At 44.3% G+C, this 18,884-nt stretch overlaps 1 protein-coding gene across 1 annotated transcript in view; it reads left to right on the forward strand.

Annotated features, from left to right (window-relative positions):
- ARHGAP39 (Rho GTPase activating protein 39) overlaps nt 1–18,884 on the forward strand; it is an 854,292-nt gene that overhangs the window by 548,292 nt on the left and 287,116 nt on the right. The window contains exon 5 of the mRNA XM_078686621.1: nt 5,612–5,704. Coding sequence (XP_078542747.1) covers nt 5,612–5,704 — 93 coding nt within the window. The remainder of the gene's footprint in view (nt 1–5,611; nt 5,705–18,884) is intronic.

Raw genomic sequence — 18,884 nt, forward strand, 5'->3', positions numbered from 1 at the left:
GGGGGTTCCCCCATGGGTTGGTGGGTTCTCTCGCTATCCTTGGGGCAGGTCTTGTGTGGACTAGGATATCTTTTAGATTCCGACTTCTCTTGTTTGCAAACCTCGGCTTTGGCCATGAGAGGTTACCTGATGTCAAAATGCGCCAGTTCTTATTTATAATTTTTTTAACTTTGTTGGTCACTGGGCTGTATGTGGTTACACATGTTATGACTTCCTCAGATGGTGGTTTGAGTATGGTTTCGACGAGTGCCTCTCTGTTCTGGTTTCTGGCACGTTTTTTACATTTATTTATCACCTTCCTTGGGTAATCCCGGGCTTCCAGTTTACTGCAAAGGTCGTCAGCCTGTGACTTGTACTCAGTGATGTTACTGCAGTTGCGCTTCAATCTGAGGAATTGGCTGTATGGTAAATTCTCCTTCAGAGGGCGGGGGTGGAAGCTCTTGTTGGAGAGTAGGCTGTTCTTTTGACACATATGGACAGGAGACATGGTAGTTCATTTTACAGTATAATACCCTCATTATTTAAGTCTGAAGTCCTTCTCCTCCTCCCTTCCAATCGCTGGTGACCAGGGCCGAACTGGCTACCGGGCGTTTTGGCGTGCTGCCAAGCTGGGGGCTGATTTCGTTGCGGTGGGGGCTGATTTAGTTGATGGGGACCTGCGTGTGCTTCTAAATAAACAAAGCAAAACGAATGGTTTTAAGCACACACAGGTCTCCATCAACGAAATCAGCCCGCATCTGAGCAGCACGCCAAAACGCCCGGTAGCCAGTCCGGCCCTGCTTGTCACCTCTTCTGCAAAAGAAACGAGGGCAAGCGCCATTTCTAAATATACACAGTCCTTTAAAAGTTTTAAGTAGGTGTAGCGGTCTTTGTAGGAGCAGCTGTTTTCTGCAGGTATTTTTCGGAGGCTGAATACTTGCTTGGTACTGCCATGTTGTTGATTCCTCTCCAATCTGAGTTGAACTTCGCGTAGAACTATCATAAACCATCTCACTCACGTATAACAGGAAACGACTCGACAAGGCTTGAAAGCAGCCACATAGGATGCCAAGCGCGAGCATCAAGGAGCGCGCTCCTAGGATCCGGCCCCCCGGCCCCCGCCCCTACCTCGCTAATCTCATTGGTGGCCGGTCAGCCCCAAGGGGCGACCGGCCACTTAGCACTTCCAGGGCAACGAGGTGACGCACTTCCGGTGGGGCAGAGGGCGGAGACTGGGGACCTATTTAGGTTCCTGGGGCATGTACCCCGGTCTCTTTCCTCTGCTGCACCGGACCGGTCGCGGGTCCGAGAATCGTCTCCCTCGTCCCTCCCGGCTTCTAGTTTAAACTCCCACCCACCCGTCCCTTTAGCTCAGCAGGTTGGAGGGGCGTGTTGTGGTAGAAAGACCTTGGAACAGTAAAATTGACCGACGGAATGGACGGGAGTCCGCCTTGCGTACTCCCCAGGCCAGCACTGAGGGGGGAGACAATAAGCTCTCCGCTGTAAAATATGGCCCCGGCTGGGGAGGCTAGGGTGACCGGTTACGAGCCTCCTGGGTCCCTGGTCAGCCAGGTGGTCTGAGGGTGGGCCCCTGGAGAGGGCGGACAAGGATCATAGGTTTGGGGGCCCACTCCTCATGGGCGCAGGTGGGTTGCACCTTGCGTGGATGCGCTGCATGGAAGATGCGAGCTAGATGGCTCCTTAGTGCTGGAGGATTAGAATCTTGCGGAAGAAGATATGGAAAGTCAATATTAAAATTGTGTTGATAACTGTAATTAATGAATTTGAAATGCCTTGTCATGTTTATGAAATGTCAAATATTAAACATGGCCGTTTTTACACCCACACAAATCTCTGTTGATGATTATAATGTGGGTTATCAGTTTCTCAGGAGGGAGCGGGGAGCAGGCTGGGGGATCCGGGGCCTATTGGCCAAGACTCCTCTGAAGGACTCATCTTGATGGCCCTTCAAGCATAAGTGGTACATAAATAAAGCAAATTGTTCTTCATTTCGTTCGGTGCCACCTTTGGTACCAATGCCATCCTCATCCCTGCCATGCTTGGCAAAAGCTCATAACAAAGGAAGTTGTTCATGGTGGAATCGATGATGGATGAACACACGGTACATAAGCCACATTTTTCCCACAGTGACCATGTTTTACCAGTTTACTGTTATGTTTTATGTCTAGTACTTTCAAATGGGCACCTCTGGAGGCTGATTATTGGTTTATGGAGCAAATAATCAGATACTCTTAAATTCTAATCATTGCCGAAAACAAAGCCAACCATTCCTTCAGATTTGTTTCACTGAGGCTTTATTTTGTTTTGGGATGGCCGACTTTGTAAAAAATACAAGCATCACATGGTACACATTTATCCACTAGGGTTAGATTGGTGCGTTGTATGGCATTACTAAGTGAATAATGCAAAAGAATGTTCTTGACATATTATACACATTTAGTAATGACGGCCTGCTGATGAGATTTATGTTTTATGTAACAGAACTATGAAATTGTGAATTTGGCAGAGCAAAAACTATGCACATTTGTATAACTAATATATTATATAGCATAGTTTATTAGTCAGATAACTAATATTTGCTCTGACAATGCCATGCTAGTCTTCTGGGGAGAGATGGATTTGGAAATTCCATTACAACGTGTGTGTTTACGACTTCTGAGAAACCTGTCCTTAAAGATAGACTCAGATTGTAGTTTGAGTAGTCTGTCATTACATTCTATTGCACCTTTGCTTGAAATGCTTTTGTTTTGCAAAATGGTGTCCACCTGATTAAGGCTTGCATCGGATCTCCTGCATGTTGTTTCACAAATAAAAGCACTGCATCCGACTTTGTGTATGTGTTGTCTACCGCCAAGCGGCCCTCAATAAACACAACCAGAGAATAGTCAGAGCAATCCAGAGGCAAGAGCTAACATTACAATTTCATTTGTTATTTAAATTAGCTAAACGCTTCCAGAGCACCATGTATTTTCTTCATGTAACTTTAGCTGCTTTGGAGTAAGAGGCGCTTATACTGGTCTCATGGCTTGTGTAATACTCCAGAGGGAAGGGTCCAACCTTGTGCGCCACTCCCATGGTACTCTGTAGCATGGGCAGTGTATCAGGGGCGTAGTAACAACCCCTTTGGTGATCAGCAAAGCACAAGTAGCTCTCCTCGGACAGACCACAGTCCCCCTTTCCGATGCCTAGACCCTTTGAAGTAGGGTGCTCTATGCTAGTGTATTTAGTCACGGTGCTGGATTTCATCATTTAATGTCTGGTCTCTGCCTCTCGAAAGCTCCATTCCTTCATCCCTATGTGTGGACCGCTAGCCCAGTGTGGGGAAGCCAGTGCGCCACCACACTCTCAGGTAGACTTTGTCAACAGGACGCCATCTTACCATACTTTCAATTAAAAGCAATTGTAATAATGGTTCACTGCCTGAAAAAAAACTGGACTGAAACACCAGGTTTCAATGGTTGGTTAAATCCTAGGGCTGAAAGGGTCATGTCCCGTTGATATGACACACCATTGTTACCATGGTCACTATACCACTCCCTCCCCCTTTAAGAAGCATGTTATGAGCGGTTTACACCTTTCTGCCATTTTGTTGTTGTATTACATTTCAGTTTGCATGCTTCTTATGTCATGTTGTTTTGTTTTTGGTGCCTTGTTTTCAAACCATGTGTTGTGATCTATGTACACCTCCCAAAATGTGCAATCTTTTATGTCGAAATTTTGGTTGCATCCTGAGCACAGATACATTTTCCTTTTTGTAATTCACGGTTGTAACCCCAGATTGCCATACAAAAGCTAGGAAATTTAAGTATTTTTAGCAACCTCCCTGATCTCCTTATTAAAGACTAGGGGAGTATATGGGTAAAGGATCCCCCCCATCCCAGCTTAATGACTCTCTGTGCGGAGTTTCTACATTTTTCTTCCACCTATATATCTTTTTAAAATTAATTCCTGATTATATGGCAATTTTCACTAACCTCCAAATGTAAATTCAGTCTAAGCTTGACCATCCTTTCTGTTGCCAGACTGGTCAGTCTCTTTTCTGCATATCTCTGCTTTGCTAGACCGCTGGGCCTCTTTTCACCATCCTTTCTCTGTGTTGCCAGACTGCCTTTCCCTTTTCTGATCGTGTGTGTTGCCGTCCTTTGGTGTTCTTTTTAACAACCCATTATTAATGCTGCTAGACTGCTTTGTCCACTTCTACCGCCCTTTCTTCGTTGTTCCGCCATCAGGTGAACTTTGACTACACACTGTCCACTTCTGCTCTTTTCTCCTCTTTTTGCCAGACTGTTCCGCTGCCACTCTCTTCTTTGCCAGACTGCTGTTTTCACTTGAACCATGCTTTGTTATCTGGCAGATTACAATACCCACTTTTCCTTCCTTTGCCTGTGCTGTCTAAGCGGGCAGTGCCCACTTTTTCTCTTAGGCGACCCCTATGCCTAGTTGTGCAGCTGAGCTCCTGCTCCACTTCCAGATGGCCACGCCCCTTAGAACATTCCAGTGTGCCTAGAACATTCCAGGGTGCCTCGAAACTCCCTTTCTCTTTGTTGATTGACTGCTGCGACCAGTGCCTCTATTTTGTGGTTGTGCCTACCAGAGAAGACACGCTGCCTGCTTGCAAAAGGAATAAATGCAGGCAATAACATACTGAAGCTTTCAGCCCTCCAATCGCTTACTATTGGTTGGCTTTATTGTCATTTGCTTCCTTCTTATTCAGTGACTTGCCCCCACTTATCTATCTTGTATTAGTCCCTCCCCTGGAGCATAGCCTCTTTACGGTCACTCTGAGTGGACTGCTTGCACCGTTTCACTGCTTTCTTTTGGTGAACTGCTTTTTTTCTTAATCACTCTGTGAGAGTGCATGTGTTTTCCAGCTTTCTCCCTCATTTGCTTCTGCTCCCTTATAATACCTAACCCCAGTGTTCCATGTTGCTGTGTCACTCATGTTGAAAGCTCTTTCTTGCATGCTTCTCCCCTGTCAAACTCCTTCCTTCCCCACACTCAGTGTGTTCTTGCATCTGTGCCTATCACCCCACCACCAGTGTTGCTTTCCCTCGTGTGCTGCTTTTCCCCGCCTCCCCCTCACTCGCTATTGCCCCCCCACCCGATCCTCCATTGCCCCCATGCCCGCCATCTTTCAAAAAAAATATTTATTTGTATTGGGGAAGTGGGACCAGGTATCAATTTGTTGCCAGCCCCTCTGCCTTTAAAGAAATTCTTCCAAACTACTTTGTTTTGTTTTTTGCGGGACCTATTTGCCTTTTTTTTCAACTTGTGTCGATTTTGTCATGGTCCTTTGGCCCCTTTGTTCTTCCACCGGCCAGACTACTTTGCCCTTTTAGATCATTCTTTCTCTTGGTTGCCAAATGGCTGTGCCCTCTTCGTCCATCTTATCTTTGTTTGGTGTGACTCTTCTCCTCCTTTAACCATCCTCTCTGTGTGTCCAGATTGCATTGCCCTTTGGACCGCCCTTTCCCTGGGTTTGCCTTTCCCTGGGTTTGCATTTCCCCCTTTCACTCCAGCATGGTTTGAAAACAGGGCCCTCATGGTTCAACCATTATGATTTCTGTTTTTGTTGTGTTCATTTGTGTTCATCGTTTTGTTTGTTCCCCAGCGACTCAGCACATAAAGCAGCTCCTGGAGAAGGACAACAAGAAGAAATCCAAGTTGAGGAAGAAACCAAAGCCTTATATCGAAGAGAATGATGGTAGGGGTGTCATAACCGCGACTCCTTTCCTTAGTCACTCTAGTACAACCGCCCTGTCTTCCGACTCTCGCTTCTCTCTTACCTGACTACTGACCTCCTAAGTCCTAGTAAAACCCTCTGTCCTCAACTCTTACTTCTCTCTTACCTGCTAACGCCCTCTGCTGTATACGGAAAAGTGTAACCATAGTCAAAGCCGCATTGACGCCATAGCCTCTGTAGTACAGTCTCTCCTCTGTAGACTCCAGCTTCTCTCTTACCTCACCTAACTTCTCACATCGCTTACTAAAACATATTGCTTCCCTAAAAACAGAAAGAACTGAGTCACTTTCTTGTGATCCCAACTAATGGCCTTAACTTGCATGAATAATGCAAACATTTGTAGACACCAAAGTATGAAAATTAACTTTTCTCAGAAGATTTACAGATTTGTAGATTTCCAAGTGATGGTTTTAACTTCTTTTTCCCCTTGTACTCTTAAAAGTCCAAGGTCGATTTTCTTGCTGTTCTGCTGAAAGTCAATGTTTATTCTGAAATGTTCCCTTATCTAGATAACTGATACCTTGTTGAATTGTTGGGGTTCGGTCTGTGCTGGTTCTAGACGTATCCGGTTTAGTCCATGGGAGATGAGCTTGGGGGACAGTTTGAGGCATTGTTGCAATTGAAGTGAAAAAGTCTTTGTTGGCACGTAGACAGCTCCAGGGTGACGGCACTATCTCTGATAGTTTACAACATAGTCATCGCGCCTATGTGGAACTGGGACAGTGTTGTCCTCAAGCATAGACCAGACAACGTGTCCCGAAAGATAGGATTCACAACAGCATTTCAAAATACAACCCATAAAAGTTGAGTGACTCAAAAAGGGAGTTCAAGATCAGTACATTAAAAAGAACTAAGAAGGTTTATTAAAATATTAAAATGCAATATAGAAGGCAAAGATATAGTCAGTTTAAATAAGACGCAGTAATGAGCAGAATCTGAAAAACCGGCTAAGCCCAGAATGTGCAGCAAATCGAGAAAGAACCGTGATTCCTCCCTAGAAGAGACCCAGAGATTTGTCTCACCACCAAATTGAGGGCCTTTTGTAATAGTTTTCACCGTAGAAAGAAATTGAATTTGCACAGTGAGCATCGGGTGAGCAAATGTAACAATACACTGACAAATCATAGCACAGTATTATAAAACGTTGTATAACACCTCCATCTTAGTGCTATCCGCCTAACTGCATAATATGTTCACAGTGACCTCATATCATCAGATGTGTTTAGCACAAATGTGGTTACAAAACAATGCAAAGGTTCATAGACAAGGTCCCTATAGTTAGTGAACAGGAAAAGCCTTGAAAAAGTAACTAAAGGCTTCCTTCAGAATTTCTTTGAGAACAGCATGTCATTACAAAACACCAATGCACAGTGTTCTATGTGCAGTGTCAATGAAAAAATATAAACACATGATTAATACGGATGCTCCTAAAGACAAGATGGGGTCGAGTCCTATTGAGGCCTTGTTTGGTATAGGCTAGAAAACATATTTCTGTACATCACAGCATTATTGTATTAATTGCAAATGACTCATATTCATAAGCTCATATAATTGTAATAAAAATAAGTTAATTGCAGCTGGTGTTATTGTTTGCAAGATTAGATGAGGTTGGTGACTGTCTCCAGTAGGATTCCGTTATCTAGCTTTTTTGTTTTTGGACTCTGAGGCTTTCATTGAAGTAGTCGCCATGTCTCTACTAATAGTAAGAAGCATCTATTTAACCCCTTGCGCGCTCGTGATGGAACCATTCCGTCACGAGCCACGGGGGGGCTGTGCTGGTGACGGAATGGTTCCGTCAAGGCCCGGCGGCCATTCGCGCCTGCGCGTTCTATTGAGCGGGCGGGGCCGTGACGGAACCATTCCGTCACAAGCACAGCGCCACCGCGGCTCGTGACGGAACCACTCCGTCACGAGCCGCAGTGGCGCATGACGGAGCCACGCGACCCCCCCTGCCCCTTAGCGCCGCGGCAGAAATACCGCCGCGGCCAAGGGGTTAAGAATGTAGTATATCTTCTTTGGAGTTGACAGAGAGTTCTTTCTTTAGAGGGTTTATCCAGCTTAGGGTAACTACTGATGGTCCTTGCTGTTGAGGATGAGGTCATTGTGAAGAGGATGTCATTGGTGCTTTGTTTATGGAAGAGCTGTGTGGTCTAGAGGTTTGATCACTCACATCTGTAAAGTATCTTTGGGAGATTCTGTGTACTTGATTATGTCAATTAAAAGTGTCACCTTTAAATTGTTACATTTGGTGAAGATTAGCTTGCAGACATAGCAGATAAAAAGTCTGCATTTGTCAATGAAAATATGCATAACTCAACCCTTAGCCTGTGCCTTGATTCTGGGGTGAAGCCAAACATAAAGGTCTGTATCCAGGGACCCCATACTGTGAAGATCATTCTAGGAAACATTCTTTTCTGCCTCAAGGAAAGCCCTCACTAGCTGCAATTCTGCCAGAGCTGAGGCAAATAATTGGTGCTTCCATGCGCAAATCAAATTTTTCTTTGTGGCTTGTTGGAATTTAAAATTTAAATATGGAGGTTGGTAGTTCCTTTTCAGAAAGGAAGGGTGTTCGGTAGCCCAGGTTCATGAGGCGGTAGCCAACATACTCCGTGTGAGCAGAATCTGCAGCTGTAACCCATAATTTCTCAATTTTATTTCGTACCTACACCAAAAAAGGCGGCACAGCGCTGAAACCTAAAAACAACTGGTGATATACTTGTGTCCTGGAGGTTTCTGTTAAAACATGATAAACCACACTATTAGTTTTAAATTGTTGCTGTATTGAATTCAACATATTAATGGCAGTGTGGCAGGGAATGCTGTGGTTGGTGGGATCTGTGATATCAGCAATGGTTACATTTTGGGTGAAGATACACAAACAGAAAGTGGGACACAGTGTATAGGGTGAAGCATGGTGTAAGTCTTTTCAACAAACCTACCAATACTAAGGCAATCTTGGTGAATTTTTACTACTCACTTTGTTGGTTGTAATATCACATTTGCATAACAGTTGTGAAATATGTTGTTCTTTGACAGCCTAGTACCAAACTCGGTTTTCAAAAGCACTCGGTTTGACCAATTTAGTAACTTTAGTTGTTATTAACACCACTGGATTACAGTCATTGGAATACATAGGCTCTCTTTAATACTTGCCACCAATTACTGTTTAGATAAAAAATGAAGAACATTTTCTCAGAGAATATCTGAACTCAAAAACCTGGATGACCGCCACAAACTGCAATTGCTTCCTACATTATCATAGAATCTTACTCTGGTTGCACAATATTTTGGTATTTATGGTTTTGCATCGTACATCTTAAGCCTTGAAGATGAACGACCACCATGGTCAGATAACTGGTTTTAAAAAGAAGAGGGGAAGATGGCTCCTCTCAAAGAAAAAAAAGAGGGAGAAAGAGGAGAAAAATGAAGCTAGAAAAAAAGGAATGCAAAATTAAGAAGAATGAAATAGGATTTAAAACTACAAGTCCTGGAAAACTGTAAATTAAAAGATGATAGAAGCCTGGGCAAGAAAGTGTACTATAGTGTGGAGAAAGCCAATAAGTCGCATCTAACGGAGGATGCTGCAGATACAGTGACAAACAATCCTGTTCCTCTTGGATGGCCTTCCATCGCTGCAGAAACCAACAATTGGAGTCTTCTGCAATTTTTTTTTAACTTATACTGTGTATGAAACATCATGTACACTAAAAACTTTTTATGCTTCTTGCGGAAGTTCTCTCTATGCAAATGTATAGGACTGTGTTAGATTCCATTTAAAATCTCAATCACATCATTTTAGAGAGGAGGTGTTCTAATATGTAGGGTCGGGTCCATCCCATCCTCTCAGGTTAATCTCCGACCATGAAAATGATTTCCATTTAGATTAATTTTATGCTAATCTCTTTTATGTTATGTAGATATCCTTAAAAGGTGGCGTGTAACTGCGTGTGAAAATACTAGTTTGTGAAGAAATTATGCACACACTTGAATTATTATGAGATAGCGTGGTGTAGCTTCTTTAAGTACTACAATTGTGGCATTTGCAAACATTCTGAAACATCATTTGAAAAATGCAATGTCTGTGTGTGGCTGTAATGTATTGTTTGGAAATGTTGGCAGGCCTGCATTCTCTGAAGCCTTCTTCAGGATATGTTTCGATGAGTTAACTTACAGCGTTTGTCTGTGTTGTCCCAGCTTGTGCTTACTGTTTAGCAAAATGATTTGGTAAAAGGTAAACTCCTGTGTAAATGCATGAAAACCTATGGAAAGATCCTTACGTAAATTTGAGGTTCTAAGGCTAATTGCAGATGTATGTACAGCACTTTCCTTTGTATTTGAGTGTTCTTGATGGAGAATATTTATCAGTATAGAGAGATGCAAAGGAAAGTTGATCTGGTTTGTTTAAGTCACGGTGTAACCACCTCAGGCAAGGTATATTTGACAAGAGGAGCGGTGGCATGTTGCTGAACCTTCTTCATGCAAATAACAGAATGCCCTCCTTTGTCAACTTTGATCAATTGCTTTAACCTGTGCTCTTTTGGCAAGGTGTTTGCATGCAGACTTGCTCATGCTATGCCCCAGCAGCATGTTTCAACTGGTTTCAATACAAATGGAGCGTTCATTACGTTACAGACACATGTCGCACAGCAACAAAAGTAGAAGAATGCGACTTTCTTCAATATTCCATCCTTATTTCAACCATGATTTTATTCCACAAGTTCATCACATCTTTTTTTCAATTTTTCCTATAAAGACTTTGTACATCCCATATTTTTCTGATGCTAAGCAAATGCCTATCCGGGTCTTTTCCATAGCATGTGGGATTACGCTGTGCCAAGCTATGGGGAGCCCTGATCCACCAGCGGCCATCGTCATGGAAGAGATCGCAAAAATCACTGTGGGTCAGAATCGGTGCAGATTGTGACAATTTGCAAGATGGCCGGCATATGCTGGTAGTGATATACAACCATTGGAGGTACACAGACGTTGAGATTGTTCCTGCTACTCCTGCCAGCGACTTGATTCCTATGATGGAGAAAATAATGGTCACACATGGGCTAATACAAGAGATCAGATGGACAATATACACCCCGAAAAATCACACTTGCTAGCCACAGGCAGACTAACAGGCTGAAAGTTTCATGTGAACCCTCTCTAATTAACCAAAAAAGCCCAGGCCACCCATAAGAAGGTAGAATGGGCAATCCTCTCATTGATCCGGGAGTGCCAAATGACAACCCATGGGACCACCGGCCAGCACCCGAGCCAGCTGTGCACGGGCAGAGTAGTAGCAGATGGCATTCTGCATCACCCAGGGTGGGCTCCCACTAAATTAGATGACAAGTCCACACTACAGCAAAGAAAAAGATAGCATACCCCTTTCAGCTGCCATTGCCGGGTGAAAGCATGTGATCTGCAGGCAGGAGACCCGCTGTTGATAAAGGGGATCCATCCCTGCAGCATGTTTCGACTCCCATTACAACTTTTTCCCTGCTGAATTGTCGGGGTACACGGCACTATGGTGACGGCCAGGTGCATCGAGGAGGACATCACTAGAATTGTATCCTTTTTCCATAGCTTTTGGGGCAGTGACTGCTCTATGCTGCATCCCAAAGGTGCTGTGGTGGCCCTAGCGAAAGAAGTTCATCTGGAGCCTGGTGAGGGCCCCGCGTCTCGAGGGCGTCCCGTGGAGTCTAGTGAAAGTTTGACGTCTCAGGACTCAAGCCTGCTGGCGGGTGAGATACTCCTGTTCCCCCGTCTTTACCCTCTGGGCTGCGGGGAGTGAGGGAACCAATTTCAAAACACTGTCCTAGCAGATCCTACTCAACCTCCGAAATATCGAGACCTGGTGCATTAAACGAAGCAATAGGTTGTTTATTGTGTACTCTTCTATTGGCTATTTCTATGTTCTGTATTTTGGGAGGAGTGTAGTGTTGTGCATATGCAGCAATGGGCTAATCCATGGGATGGAAGAAGAGCCCCTATTGTTTGATGGGTATGTTGGTCTCGTCCTAGTGGTGCTGGAAGTTATAATAAATAAAGGTGGGAATTCAGGAATACAAGCAGCGACTCAGGTCGTGTTCCTAAGTCCTGTTCGTCTTTCACATTCAGTTTAATCCAAGTGGTTATTTGTTATCAAAGCTAAATGTTAATTCTAAAATAATGAAGGATAATGGCGGCCAGAAAATAGTACTGGCTCACCATAAGCTCTGTCTTGTTATATCAGGGGTGGCTCCTCCGTAATGGCGTGGTGCGCCACCCCACTCGTCAGAGTCAGTGACAGAAAAATAAAATGATAATAACACATCCCTTTATTTTTCTGTGACTGGCTCCGGCTTAGGCATACTTGTAGGGCGGGGCGGGACCATGACAGGGAGGAATGGTGGGCACTTAGAAGTGCGCATGTCAGTTTGGCTAGCCATCTTAGGCTGGCCAAACAGACATGCGCCCTTCTATTTCTCAGACACAGCTGTGTTGCACAATAGATGAAAAGCTGCAGGCTTCCGGCACTGTCTGAGTGCAAATCAGGCCACTCAGACCAATCCTGGCACTGCTCTCATAGCATGAAAGCAGCGTCTGGATTGGGTGAGGAGCCTCTGCTTTCCCAGAGACTGCTGGGAGAGAAGCAATGAGGCGGCCATCAGTGTTGGAGGCAGCAGCAGTGAAAGGTATGTTTTTAAAATGATTATTTACCCCTAAACCCCCCCCCTTTTTGTTTTGTGGCAGCCGCCACTGTGTGATATCTAGAAACCAAAATTTTAGTCTGTGATTGGGACAGACCTATTTTGCATCTTTTTTTATTGCCTTGTAATGTGGTGCATGCACTGAACTGTCAGCAAGTCCTGTCGGCTTGTAATGTACGTACAGGAAACCTGCCCCTTAGTTGGTATTTTTGCAACACCCACCTTAATGACAGCAGTGCGTGGTGCAGTTGCCATCACAGCTATTATCCCACCAGATTTGGTCCCACATATGCCGTTTGGAGCCACATCAGGGGAAGAAGCAAGAAGCAGCAGGATCCTCTAAATGCTTCCGCCTTTCCCTCCGTTTCCTCTTTCGTCAGACCCCCATCCCCCGGCCTGACCCTATAACCACTATTGCTCATTAACACAGACTAGTCAAAAGGTCTGTGTGAATGCCTGGACTGTGTGGGCCAAAGCCCTTCATACGGTTCCTACCTCTAAATAACTCTTGCCAGCTCTGTTGCTTTCCCCTCCCATCCCGCCTCTTGTCATTGTCAGCTTCTCACTCTGCCCATCACTTTTCTTGTGTTCAAGCATTCTGTGGCCTTGTAGAGACTTTGCTTGCACCAGACCTCCCCACTCTTTGCTTTCATATATCGACGTATCCCCCCCTTTCTGCCTTCTGTTGCCTCAGCCGGTGGTCTCTCTGTTTGCTCTGAAGTCACCGTGTCCACCATGGACTGAGATGCAGTCCGAGTAATTACCAATGGCTAAGATAAATCCAAGCCTCCCATCCATCATCTTTTTGTAGACTTCGGTGCAATGGGTATGCCCGGACATGGGTACCTTTCTTACTGTGCCACCGAGCTAGCTGAACCCGACTGATGAGGCCCAAATAGAGCGAAACTCTTCTTGGGTTGCTTATGTTCCAGTTTAGAGCGGACTTTGCTTGTCAGTTCAGGACGGACTTTTTCTATTGGAGCAGGATCAAGGCCGATTTGCATATGGCTGGGTCTAATCTAAGGTGGCTTTGTGGGGGGAAATGATGGACTGAGATGCAGCCCCATGTACTTACCAGTGGCTGAGATAAATCCAAGCACCCTACCTATCACTTATTTGTATTCTTCAGTTCAACACGTCTGTGGCTGTCTTTACCTCCTGACCTTCAGTACCCGGATATTGTTATCTCTACAACCTTTGCCTGTCCACAGCTTCAAAGATCTGATTAAGGTCTCCACGCTTTGCCATGCTCAGCGCATAACTTTAATTTCTTTAAGTTGCTCTGGTCTTCGCCCCGTCCAGGCTTCTTCTGCCGCCCTTCCCTGGCTCCACGTGCACATGAACCCATAGGAGAATTGACTGGACTCTGCCTTTCCACTGCCAACTGGATCCTTTGTTCAATTAGGAAGGAAGTCCACATTTTATCAACCAAGTGACAGCTCTCTCCTCCTGACAACACTCCGCTTCTGTGCATGTATTCCTAATTCCGTATAAAGCTGTACATGGAACAGGACCTGCGTACCCGAAACAGCATTTTTCATAGTATCATCCTTGTAGAACATTGTGCTCAGCGCAAAGTAAACTTCTTCAGATACCCAAATTCAGGAAAGCTCGCTGGGGAGGAAGCAGCTTTATCCTGAAGACCGTTAAATTGTGGAACATGCTCCCTTTAGCCTTTAAAAACTGCCCAACACTGCTTTTCCTTCAGAAAAGCGCTGAAAACATGTCTCTTTTCAAATTAAATCCTACCTCTTTCTTTCATTACTGGCAGAATCCTCTGTTGCAGCGCCTAGACGCCCCTGGGCATTCGAGTGCTATATAAATCTCAAAATCAAATCATTCCCCGCGTTATTGTAGAGGATTCGAATACCCGCAGAGGCTACTTCCGTACTAAACTAAAGTAGATATTTCCCCAACACTAAATTTATGTAGAAAATACCAGCTGTTGCTGATCTGGTTGTGGCAACAGGAAGGCGGCCATCTTGCAGCTGTGTATCACTGCATCCTCACGGACTTTGAAGAATGTATATTTTGATATATTTTATGTCCATTTAGAAACCATGGTACTTTCTGAAGAAAAACAGGAGAATACACAGTCGGTTCACCTAAGGAGGCAGTGGAGAGCCGTTTTCTTCTAGTTAGTAGGAGTTTTAGGGCGTCCCAGGAAAGAAGGTTGCAACCTCTGCCCCACACACCCTTCCCTAAACATCCCCTGGAAATGCCTGGATATTTAACTTCCAATATATGGGTATTCTAGAGATGGAGACCTTATATTTCACACATATATTTTTGCAAGTGAGGCTATTAGCCCTGTGCCTCTGCTAATAACACTCACTAACAAAGGAACTTCCCTCAGCAGCAGTTAACATTCATGATATACACAGTCATTTTCCAAAATGGTCTTCCTTAATGCTGCTGAATGCTTGCATCATTAGCATTTAAATTGCACTGTTTTACAGGAATTTAAAGCATTTTGAAAAGCGCGTTAGCTGAATTCCTGAGTGGTACCCCAACATTGTTAAAAGAGTGCAGCATTTATTCTTGGGACTACTTTAAGGAGGTGTTTCACTTCAAGGACCTGGAAATTATTTGAATTCTCTTCTTTAGATGAGTAGTCTGTTTTACTTCTCAGATGGCATTTAGTGCCCAATGTGCCACTCTCGGACACGTTGGTATGTACTTGCTTTTCTTTGTTATACAACAGTTTATGACGCTCTTACACCATTAGATATTAGTGCATTTTACAGAAAACTAAGTATCATAGTAAAAAATGGTAGAAAGCAGACAAAATATTAGCATACAGGAGAGGTGAGTGGGGTATTAACAGTTCTGCAATTGGGAAACACATTCCTCCTTGGGTCAAGGTGTGGCAGCTGTCACGAGCAGTGGATTCACAAAAGTGGGGTCTGGCTGTCAGCTTTTTTTTTTCTTTCAACTCAAAAGAAACTGACAACAAGGACAATACTGGCAGTTAAATCTGTTCTGGTTTTCATAGCTGCCACAGAGAGGCTGTCTTCTAAAATTTCTCAAAGGGTTGAGGCACCTGCTGCAGATATCCTTGTGTGCCCAGCAACTTTGTTGGGATAATAATGATGTTAAATATAACTCTGATGTTTACTGCTCTTGCTGGAGAGATCTGTGCTTTGTCTAGTCACAGTTGTGCCTCGTAAAGTAGCATAGAGGGCTAAGATGCCTGTTGCAAAGCACATCGCGTAACATGCAGATCACAAATTTGTATTTTAGAAATCGGTAAATGAGTTACTGCTTTTCCGCACAGAGATCCTTTTGTCACTTGCAGTTCATAGGTTGCAATCCTGTTACTATAGCACAGTGAACTATGAACGGACATCAAGGGGCTGCATTAAAACTACAAGGCATGGGTTTAGAACTCATTTTTTTCAATCTGTTATTCTAAAGTTGCTAAAAAGGGTGCCTTTGGGTAGTAATAGTCGTATTAGTGCAGGCAACCCCAAACACCACATTACATTTTAAATCCTGACTTTGTGTTTCTCACGACCGTGCACTCTCATTTCTTTTGGTTGTGTTTTTAATTTTTCATCAGCAAAACAATGCAGGAAAGGATATCAACATTGATACAGTTATTATCAATAAACAGTATCCAATCTGTGAATACTCTTGTAAAACCACCCAGACTATATGATAGGTCAAAGTATATTAACAATACTGGGCAAAAAGAGTGAACATGATCATCGCTCATTCAGCCAGTTTTAACAGCGAAACATGCACTCTTAATGTATAATGCCTACCAGTAAGAATAACATGTCACTCCTACCTTGCAACCCTCATTCTCTTATGTAACATTTTCTATACATTCATATGCACACTTGTATGGTTTATATCCTCTGTATAATTTGGGTGTGTGAAGTGATGCACTTGGACGCCCTAAATTGAATTGAGTAGTGCTGTAAAAGAAAGAAGAGCAATACATTAGTAAGTGCTATTTAAATTACTTGTGTAATTATGCATACAGACAGTTACATCTGACATTTTTGCAGTGTGTGTATAGCTCTTATTTACAGGGATTGAACAAAGTGAAAAGCCTGCCCCCAAATCATAGTTTCTCTTAAGTTGTTTTGAAATAACCAGCTGTGCGCCATTTTTATATGTTATAGGTCACTTGTAGAGTGCACGTTCACCATAAGGACTCTTGGCGCTAGTAGCAGAGGGAAGCATCGATCACCGGTTTAGGCATAGGATTGTCGGAACAACCACGTTTTTTAGAGTCTCCTGAATTTCGCGTAGTTGGATACTGATCTAATATCCAAGGTAGGGCGTTCCATGTGAGAGGAGCCAGTACAGAGAGGCTCGCCCCTCCTAGCCTTTTCCTTTTGCTTCTTGGCTCCCTTAGTAAATTGAGATGAGCTGATGTAAGATGGCGAGTGGGCATGTGGCGCTGAAGTCTGATCGGTATAAAACCGGTGCTTTTACCATGAAGAGCCTTAAAAATCTTGCAGGCTGTTTTAAAGATGGTCCTCTGGGCCACAGGGAGCCGTAGGAGCTTTTCCATCAGTGGCTTAGTGTGACAATGTCGTGACTGGAAAAAGATCAGATGGGCCACCAGTTTTTTGTACCAATTGCAACCTGTGAAATAATCCAGTATGGAGTTCTAAGTAGAGGGCATTTGCATAGTCAATAAGCGATATCAGTAGGGTGGTGTTAATTTGAATGACAGCTTTCTCTGTAAAATATCTGTGGACTTTCCTTATTCTTCAACTTTGGAGATGGCAAGAGGATGACACAGCACAGTGGTTGTTTGAGAGATAAGCCTTCATCAATGAGAATCCCAAGGCTTTCACTGCTCTCCTATGCATGGGGAAGAACCTAATTCTAAAGGCCAGAAGGAGGGGTTCCATTGGATCGAGTTATTTTTCATTACCACCACAGAGAATATATCTGTTTTGAAAGAGTAGCTTAGAGTCTATCGCAAAAATTAGCTGCATGTCATCAGCGCAATTAAACATTTTCACATCCTGCTTCTGGAGAGAGTGTATTAAAGGATGGATGTGGAGGATAAACAAGTGGGTGAACAAGGACAATCTCTGAGGCACACCACAGTCCAAGTGGATCTTGGCAGAGTGATTTGGAGGAAGGGAGACTGACTGAATCCAATCTTTAAGAAAGGAGGTCAACCACACAAGTGCAGTACCACACACTCCTGCATTACTGGCACTGTCGTTCAATTTAGTATAATCAACCATGTCAAATGCTGCTGAAAGGTCCAGCAGGACCAGTGCCTGGGTGGACCCATTGTCTGCTTCCTTCCTCCTTTTGGCCATAAGAGCGAGAATGATTGACTCAATGGAATGCGCAGGACGGAAACTGACCTGGTGGAAGTTCAGGTAGCCATCGTTTCCCTCCCTTGTATTGGTGTTAAGCTCCAGACAGCTCCCAGTTAGGAGGATATCTGAATGAAAGGAGGGTTGATGGCCCTTCAAATCAGGCCTTTGTTTTGGTTGGAGATTGAAGTAAAAATAAGAAAGCTGCCTCCTGTTTGCAGGTTGTTGCTTCGAAGAGAAAGCAAACAAAATGGGGCTGTTGGAAGTGTGATGTCAGCAAATGAAACCTGGTCACATTCAACATATTTCACAGGGACCAGCCGGATTCTGCTCAATAATAGCGGTCGGATCCGGTATCTGCCTGGGCCCACCTCATTTGCTGTACTGGTGATTTAAACACTGAAACATTCAGTGCTTATTTCAGGCAGAGACGGGGAGAGTGAGTGTTAATTGTTTCCTGAATGAAAGAAGGCTGGGGTGTGTTATGACGTTCTCCAGCAGAGTCCCGACTGCTGAAGCAGTGCCCGTGAAGGTTCCATTTTGTGCCTGTGCAGTTTTGAGCCTCAGCACCTCCAGACAGATGAGATGTTGGCACTAAATCATGATCCTTCTTTATCCACCCGAGATGATGAGCAGGTTTGCGAGTTTGGGTGACGTCTTTTTGTGAATAGTTTTCCACATCTGTAAAGAGATCTTGAGTTTGATCCTGTAGGTCCCATTCATGGCACTAGATCACCTGGGGTGGGCGGGGGCAGCAAACAGATCGAATGGCTGAGATCTCTGGACACTGTCCTAAAAAGGTGATTATTACCGGAGACTGAAACGTATACAGACCTCCAGCCGCACAAAGATCGATTGTCTCAGATGCTGGGGTCACTGCTGTGCTTGATTGTTGTTATTGATTATTGCCTAAAAACCTAAACTAAATGGATTAAGTCTAGCCAGGTTGCACATCTGGAGACAAGAAGCAGGCCTCCTTTGCCCCCACTGATCTGCTCCCAGTCGTTCTTGAACCGAAGCGGGACTCGCAGGGTCCCCGGCCGCTCATCCCCTGGTGCTGATGCTGCAGGGAGCCGGGAAAAGAGTGCATCCTTACGCCTCCTTCCATCATTTGACTCTGTCACTGAAGAGCGTCGGTAAATCTCTCCAGATGGGAGTATT

This window comes from Lissotriton helveticus, chromosome 4_1 (assembly GCF_964261635.1).
Source record: "Lissotriton helveticus chromosome 4_1, aLisHel1.1, whole genome shotgun sequence".
NCBI lineage: Eukaryota > Metazoa > Chordata > Amphibia > Caudata > Salamandridae > Lissotriton > Lissotriton helveticus.